The following is an 8,591-nucleotide window of genomic DNA, read 5'->3' as shown; positions in this document are numbered from 1 at the left end:
CAGGATCCTTTATTTCAGGCATGGAAAAAGGGCCATTATGTGTTTTCTGACTGTGTCTTAACAAATTTCCATTGCCATTGCCTGTGCATCTCAGATGTTGGCTCATTAGAAGGGGTCTACTCTTAGTTGCTGAACTATGCGTGTGAACCTGCTGGATCTCACACAAGCTTCTCCATATTACACATCAATCTGCATAACAAGCAATTATACCTTCAAACTACATAGTTATTTCTCCAAACCTCAGTTATGGTAAGAAAGTTATAAATGCAGAAAAAACAATATCAGTTGTGTTGTAATGTTCTTTATGTTGCCACCGAAACAACATTACCTGTGTACCCTTTGATCTTGCTGTTTTATGAATGTTATTTAAATCAAATAGAACATACTTCTTCTGTCAATTAGTAGAATGCAATGAAAAACTGATAAAGTAATCTGAATATCTCTTTATCAAAAGATTTGGGCAAATGCAATGCAAAATCTAAACGAAAGTGTTTTTTATTATCTTGATGGGTGTGGATGCGCCTTATTTGAGAGGCATACATAAATAAAATGTAAATAATACTTAAGAACTGCTACCCTTTCTTTTTCAGGAATAGGAGTCAAGTAGGTAAGGAGAACAAGTTCATCTCCACCCTTAGAATATTAAGTTACTTAAGAAACTAAATTAGTTAACTTCAGGCTCTAGGACTCAAAGAAAGAGTAATATCTTGGAAGACCTTAAGCCTCTTATCAGTTTTCTTTGGAAACATCCTTTGAGTCACTGCTTCACTTGCTGGGCCTAGAACTGCTGCTGCAATGATAGCCTCTTCAAAGTCTTGGCTATCTGGTAATAAATCAACCAATTTGTCTCCTTTCTCTTCAGTTGAAAGAGAGAGCCTTCTTCTAGTCTTAATCTCCGGTTTTTCCGGTTCTGCAGATAAAAGCTTTGTGCAGTCTCCACCCATTTCATTCACTCTCATAGCGTTAGCTGAGTTTCCTGACCGTGTTCTTTTAAGGGTCTCATGCAATTGATTCATAACTGGAGCTTTCACCTCCTTCATCAACTTTGATGAGTAGAAGGGCGGTGCATCGATATTTAGAGAATTTCCGAAAGGAAGAGCAATTGGTTTTGGTTGAGGGATCACCACTTGGCTTACCATTACATTCGAATTGATGTTCTCATCAGCAAAATCATCTTGGGGTTTAACCGCATTTGATTTTGGCAAGCTGATGGGGTCCTTGCAAGGCTGAGGTTGCCAAATTGATGAAGAACCAAGGAAGGAGTCAAAGAGGCGGCTTTGTTCGACCCTATCCCCTCCTCCTTTATTCATCATCTCCGACTCAAGATCCTGGAGCATCTGCTGTGCCCTCTCATAGGCCTTAAGATGGGAATCTACCCCTCTTGGTCCATCAGCCACTGCTGGTTTCACTCTTCGCAAGGTTTCTTTAGCCTCCCCAATTCTACCTTGCTTCATCAAACAAATACCGAGGTTACACATCTTGTTATTATCGGCAGCAATCGAAAGTGCCCGCCGATAAGCATCTTCTGCTTCGATATAGTTGCTTTGCTGCATCAATGCCCACCCCAAGTTTCCCTGAAAACGGAAAGTTTCTTAAATTCATGTATCCGTTTTAAGGTTTACCAGCAAAGATGAAAACATTGAAGGCTTACCAGCAACCGTGTGGCTTCTTGCTCGACAGAGACCTGAAATTTCTTTCCTTGAGATCGGGCTGTCTTGGTGCGCTTTCCATTGAAAGCCAGCCCTTGTTGAATCAAATACAATTTGTGCTTCAACAATGCTATTTGGTCATCCAACCTTCCACATCTCTGTAGAATTATAATAACCATCTATCTGTTAAAGACCAATACAACTTGATATAATATTTAATGTTTACATCGGTGTAAAAAGACCTTGTAGAGATCCAATAGAATGTTATCAAGAGACTCCTGCGCTTGATCTGAGCATCTACTACGCAGAGACTTGATAGCTTCAATGGCTTCCTCTGCTCTATTTTGCTGCTTCATTACAATGGCCATGTCTTTCAATGCACTATCAACTCTATCCCCTGCATTTATGGCTGCCCAAAACAAAGGAATCGCCCTCTCCGGATCTTTTTCCACCAACTGAAAACAAAAGTAAAATTAATAAAGAAAATTTCAAGTCTTGTACAATCAACTGGAAGACACCCAGGAACTTACTTGAACGTTCTTGGCTCTAACATAAGGAGTGTCACCGACTGGGACTTTGTGGATGGCATGGAAGGACTCGGAGCGAGTTCTCAGAACCCCGAGGGGCTTCGCCGGAGAAGTGGGGGCCGATTTAGAAGGCCTGAATCCAGGAGGAGCGTTCCACACATCTTGCAACATCTTCGAAAACCCACTTTCTATTTCTTATTTCCTTTTAGTATTTATGAAATTTGATATCGAAGATGAAGAAAGATAAGAGGGGAGTTTTTGAGAGAAGCGAAGCGAGTGCCAGTAAAAGGATTTAGAGAGAGGTTTTAGGATAAAAAAAAGTTTGAAATTTTCGACCGTTGTGGTTACCGTTTTAGGTACTAGCCGTTGGCTAAAGCGTGGACTGAACAGGATTTCTTCAATAATTTATTTAGCCACATAAGAAATATTTCATATTATTATATTTAGGGTTAATGTAGTATTTACCCCAAAATTGCACCCAATTATCACTTTCACACTTAAAGAATTATTTTATCAGTTTAGTACTTGAAATTTCATTTTGTTATCAGTTTTCCCAGCAGTTAATTACATTAAAAACTTTATTTTCCTAAAATAATTTTTAAAAAAGAAAATACGAAAAAAAGCAGAAAGTTCAGAAGAATTCTATTTTTTTAAAAAATCACAATAATACGTAGAATTATATAAAATCCCAGAAATTAAAAATATTTATTTTATTTTTAAAAATAATTAAACACGTAAAAGCGAAAATTATAGAGTAAATTATTTATCTTCTAAATCATGATAGAGTAAATTATAGAGTAAAAATTTGAAATAAAATTTAGTATTTCTATTTTTATTTCAAGAATTTAGTCATTTTATTTTCAAATTTAAAAATTCAAATCTAGTTGTTATCATCGTTATTTTTTTAAAACATTGGTGTGACATTTTAAATTAAAATTTTCTATTAGACCTTGTACTTTTTGTAAGTTGTTGATTTAGTACTTGTACTTTGATCAATTTTAGTCCATATACTTTTCAAGTTGGTTAATTTTAGTCATTGTACTTTTCAATTTTTGAAAATTTAGTCCTGACCAAATGGTAACAGTTAAATTCTACTATCAATCTTGTATTATGCATAAAGTTAGAGATCTAGTCCATGTTCTCCAACTGGATCATTCTTAGTTGCTATTTTTTTTTAAATTTCAAATTTTTAATTTTGTAACACCCCTTGCCTGGTCTGATTGCCAAACCAAAGTTACAGAATGTTACCATAGTAATCGGAACTGAAAACTTTAAAAATAAAGCATGCAACATTCGCTCCTATCTCAATTGTAATCATATGATAACTTTCAAATAGAAATCGAGACTAAATCAAGGTTACGAAAACTCTATCAGTGACCTGGGCATAACTTATGACCAAATTGTAAAGTTTTGAAAGTTTGAACTCCACATCATGATGAACCATTCCCACATTGTGGTGTTGTTAACACATTGAGTCATGCCACAATGTCAAACCACCTGATGTCGGGAAGTCACATACTTTCTTTCGACATTGCGAGGAGGAAGGTTTCATAACTGAGTCTAGAATGAATAAAAAAAACTATTGAATCGAAGATTGGATAATGTGAGTTTCGAGTTGATTTGATTTTCACGTTCCGCAAAAGATAACTACATGATAGGAAAACAACAACATAGTAAGTATTTAAAATTCTTAACAAGTTCATAAGCATAGAATGTTAACTTACCTTATTTACAAATTTATAAATAATATCTAAACAACTTGTTAATTTGAACCTAATCATGACAATACAATTCTACGAGATAGGATTACTTGTTCACTTTTTATACAATTCATGTACATGTAACTCTAGTGTAACTCAATACCTTAAAAGTATACCAAGCTCATTACAAATTCAACCATAGACACGTACATATTATTCCATATTGAAATCATTTCTCTATTACTGTTCATTTATCCTGAGGAACACTGGTAAAACAAATAAGAGCACCGGAGTGCAATTAGAGGCACCGGAGTGCAATCAGTGGCACCTTTCTTTACAAATCAATTTGAATATTACCCTTTTGTACCAATATATATACGACTCAAATTATATATTCACATGTACAATTTATAATTAAAATATCTATAATAATCAAATGTAATGAAGCTATATGAATTTACCTGGCAAAAATCATGGTAAACAAAAATGTCAGGGGCTAATCCATAATTTTTTTCTTTTCCTCGATTATCTACTGGTTGTTTCAAATATTGATCTATACAGAATTCATTTCAATTTATCAGTTTCAATTACCTTATAACACCTTATTCTATACATATGACATTTTAAATTTCACTTTGCACAATTTTCCTAAAGTTTCACATTTTATTCAATTTAGTCTTTAAAATCAAAACTACCATAACTTTCACATTAAAGCTTTGTTTTTCAATCCATTTTCAATTTCATCCTTCTATAACCCTCTGGAACCAATAATTACAAAATTTCATATCAAATTTAAATAATTACATCTTAGTCCCTATACTCATAACTAGAAAATTCCATTTTACAAATTAGTCTTATATCACATCTAAGCTTACAATCAAACCATATAACACCAAAAACTTTAAAAGTCATCAATGAAAACATTTCAAAATTTTAATAGTTTTACGATCTAATCCCCGAATTAGCTATATCAAGCTCCCAAGATTCCAAAAATATAAAAATTACAAGAAACGTACTTAAAACGGTTTACCAATCGAAAATGGAAGCTTGAACGGCAAAACCCTTATTCTTTTCTTCCATGGACGGTTGAAGAAGAAGCAAAATAAAGCTGGTGGCTTCTTTTTCTTTTGTTTTTCTTTTTAACTTAAATTATAACATATATTTTATTATTTTAATCTTTAAAAACATAAATTAACTCAAGAAAATTGTTTAAATAAAGCCACTAACCGTCCACCAGTAATGAAACGTGGCTAAATTATTGCTTTGACTATTACTATTATACTATTTAGCACATTTAATTAATAAAAATGATAGGGATTAATTTTTACTATTTAGTCATTGTACCTTAATTACTAACTGTTCAATAAAATTATTGGACCAAAATTAATATAACAATATAATAGACTCGAAATATTAATTAATAATATTTACCGATCCGATCATATGAAAAGGGTTTTGAAAACACCGTTTTCGACACCATTGAAAAATGGATTGTTAGAACTTTAATATAAACGACAATCATTAATCTATTAACTATTTTTTTGTGAGTAATGTGTGATGATTACAAGCTAACATGATATTACATATGCGATAATATGTTTGAAGCATCAAATTTAAAAAAAAAACTTAATGAATTTAATAGTTACCATTTGGTTAGAAATAAAATTTAAAAATTCTAAAAGTATAGGGAATGTAAATAACCAAATTAAAGTAAAGTATTAAATCCACAACTTGCCTAAAGTACAAGGTCTATAGTAGAATTTGACAAAAAAAATTCACTTGGTAGTTATGTAGTTTAAAATATGCCATAAATCCTTGTACTCTTTGTAAATTTGGAATTTAGTCCATGTTCTTTTATCTCTATGAATTCAGTCACTCTACTTTTTAGATTTTAAAATTTAAGTCCAATTGTTAACACTATTAAAATTATTTTGTTAAATTCAGGTTCATTACAACGTTATTCTTTTAGGGAAATTTTTTAGTTAAATGGCTACCAAGTGATTTTTTTATTATTTCAAAATGTCAAACCAACAAATTTAACGAAAAAATTTAATGGTGTTAACAATTTGCCCTGAATTTTAAAATCTAAAAAGTAGATGAGACTAAATTCTTGAAATAAAAGTATAAGGATTAAATTCTAAATTTGTGAAAAGTACAAGGGCTGATGACATATTTTAACCTTGTATTGTTACAAAAACAAAATAACATTGAAAACAAGGGCGAAGCCAAAAACCTTTTTTTGGGGTCAGGAAGGGGGGATTATGCTATATATTTATGTAGGCAACATTAGTACTCCTCCGACCAATCTTCATGTCTTGGCTTCACTATGACTATTCTCAATGTGGGGCACGGATGTCATTGGTTCTATCTCGCCAAAAGTCTTTAATAGGCATCAATTCATTTTTGTAGTGATCGACTGTTTCACTTAGTAGGTTGAAGGAACATCATACACCAATATGACACAGTCAGTGATTTGCAAGTTCTTGAAGAAAGAGGTTATCTATAAATTGTTGGAAAAATTCAATTTGAAAACAGTTTTCTAGCACATCAGAAAAATAAAATTTTGAAAATCGGCCCGGTTTGTAATATCTATAGTAATAAACCCTAGATCAGAATCATACTTGTGTTTCTGATAGACGAGTCCTTGTTGTTCTCGACTTTCAACCAAATGATCTTTTCCGCTATTTTTGTACCACTAACTACTTCAAATGTGGGCTCGAACCAATTGAATCAAAACACAGAATTAGAAATTCTTCTCTTTTATGAGGAAAAAAAATTTCTCTTCTCAAATAAAAATCGGTAGAATTGTTATTCCGGAAAAAATATATTTAATAGTTGAGAATAAATTCTCTTTATTTTTGGCAGAGTAACAATATCTTAAAGTTGTGTAAATAGCTCTACCGGTGCCGTCTATTTATAGGAAGATAAAATAAAAACACAAGTAGGAGTAGGAGTTTATTTCAACTAGAAAAACAACTTCCCACTTAAAATAGGAGTAGGGTGGACAACATCCCCTAGTATTCCTACTAGGGTTGCCGCCCCTTCATATTCCATTAGGGAATTTTGGGCCTCTTTCACATCGAGTCCAATTATGAGTACTTTCTGGACTTTTCGACCCAATACTTTGTAAGCTGATCCAACCTGATTTTGTTTTTCTATTTCCCAAAAAAAACTCTAATATTTATATTCAATTAAATAATTTTGTCATCCCAATTTTACCTTTGGTAAAATTATGAAAATCTTACCCCTGGTAAAATTTTCGAGAAAATATATTTAATATTTCACCATTCAACTTATTCACTATGATCGAACGGTTTATTTTCATTTTTGGGATTTAAAATAGCTCAAAAACATAAATTCATTCTTCCGATCATTTCTAAGTATTCCATATTCATTTGCAAATGAATCATTTCTCATTTTCATTTCCATTTCGAGAAAACCACATTCATTTCCACAAGATTTCATTTCTTCATTTCGGAGAAAACCATAACCATTTATAAATGTTTTCTATTTCTCCATTTCCATTCATTTTATTCATTTTGATTTAGCATGCAATTCATTTTTGGTTTCAACGAACTAGTAAATGGACCGATTGGACATATGCAATTGAGACTCAAATGATCTATAATTAAGTTCCAACTTTTCACCTATTAATTATAAACTGATTTAGTCACAAAGTCATTCCACTATAGTATCATGACTGAGCTCTCCCCAACAACATACCATTATGAAAGCAATTTGATAAGTGCTCGTCCAATAACCTTGTCATAAATGTGTTACCCTCATAGGATATCCTAAATCTCTTTTGGGATAATATTCATTCTCCCAATATGATCCTATTTTATCTCATAGTAACCATTACATATTCCTTCATGAAAAGTCAATTACTACCACACAGTAATCAAGTCATTCATCACGAACGACCCGTAATCACGTTTACTTTTCATCAACTATGTAATGTTAGTGAGAAGATATCATTTATTCATGTATCAGGCTATGAATTCCACTGTTGTGGATGACACTATGTACTGTAGAAGCCGTACACCGAATGCACCAGCTTTCAGTTCCTTATCTATTCAAACTCATGCTTTTACTTACATCAAAATGTAAGAGTGACGCATACATAGTCTGTCATCCACTCAAGATTTAGGAATGTCAAACTATGAACATCACAAATGAACAAATTCATAAATAGATTCAATGTCTATTCTTCTTGGGTCAAATTCGATGTATTGTCAGTCCATTCAGCCACATCTATGTCTCTATCTTTTGGGAGTCATCTACTCCTGTAACACCCCTTACTCTATCCGGTCACCGGACCCAAGTTATAGAATGCTAAAACAGTTAACGGAGCAAATCACATACATTTCCAACTTTAAACATTCAATTAAGCACTAAAAACAACTCATAATCTACGCATAATATGATTTACAAACAATTCCGAGTCTCAATCAAGCTTATGAAAGCTCTTAAACCAACCCGAGAACAAATAAGGACTTAATTGAAAACTTAACAAAAAGTATAGAAATTTCTACAAACAAGGGCCACATGACCATGTAATAAGCTGTGACCGTGTGAAAAGGAGTCGCACGGTCGTGCATCCAGGTTGTGTATCTCACTGTAGCCATGTGGACCTAATGCAAAAATTCAATAAAAATTACACAGTCGTGTAACAAAATGAAACCATGTGAAAATTAGATGACCAAATCAGCAGT

The 8,591-nt window shown here is 32.8% G+C and overlaps 1 protein-coding gene across 1 annotated transcript; it reads right to left on the bottom strand.

Moving 5' to 3' along the window:
* Positions 1-479: 479 nt before the first annotated feature.
* LOC105803689 (protein POLLENLESS 3-LIKE 2) lies at positions 480-2,470 on the bottom strand. The gene is made up of 4 exons (XM_012636049.2): positions 2,180-2,470; positions 1,892-2,104; positions 1,652-1,807; positions 480-1,574 (listed from the first exon to the last, which is right to left on the bottom strand). Exons 1-4 carry the CDS (start codon positions 2,345-2,347, stop codon positions 675-677), a joined length of 1,437 nt encoding a protein of 478 aa, XP_012491503.1. The 5' UTR covers positions 2,348-2,470; the 3' UTR covers positions 480-674.
* Between the last annotated feature and the right edge of the window lie 6,121 nt (positions 2,471-8,591).

Source organism: Gossypium raimondii, chromosome 11 (genome assembly GCF_025698545.1).
Source record: "Gossypium raimondii isolate GPD5lz chromosome 11, ASM2569854v1, whole genome shotgun sequence".
In the NCBI taxonomy this organism is placed as follows: Eukaryota; Viridiplantae; Streptophyta; class Magnoliopsida; order Malvales; family Malvaceae; genus Gossypium; species Gossypium raimondii.
This window is presented reverse-complemented; position numbering and strand designations above follow the sequence as displayed.

Coding starts and splice junctions, on each gene's coding strand:
- LOC105803689 (XM_012636049.2), bottom strand. CDS start 2,347: ATGTTGCAAGATGTGTGGAACGCTCCTCCTGGATTCAGGCCTTCTAAA. Junction 2,105..2,179: donor TTAGAGCCAAGAACGTTCAA/GTAAGTTCCTGG, acceptor TTTTGTTTTCAG/TTGGTGGAAAAAGATCCGGA. Junction 1,808..1,891: donor TTCTATTGGATCTCTACAAG/GTCTTTTTACAC, acceptor ATAATTCTACAG/AGATGTGGAAGGTTGGATGA.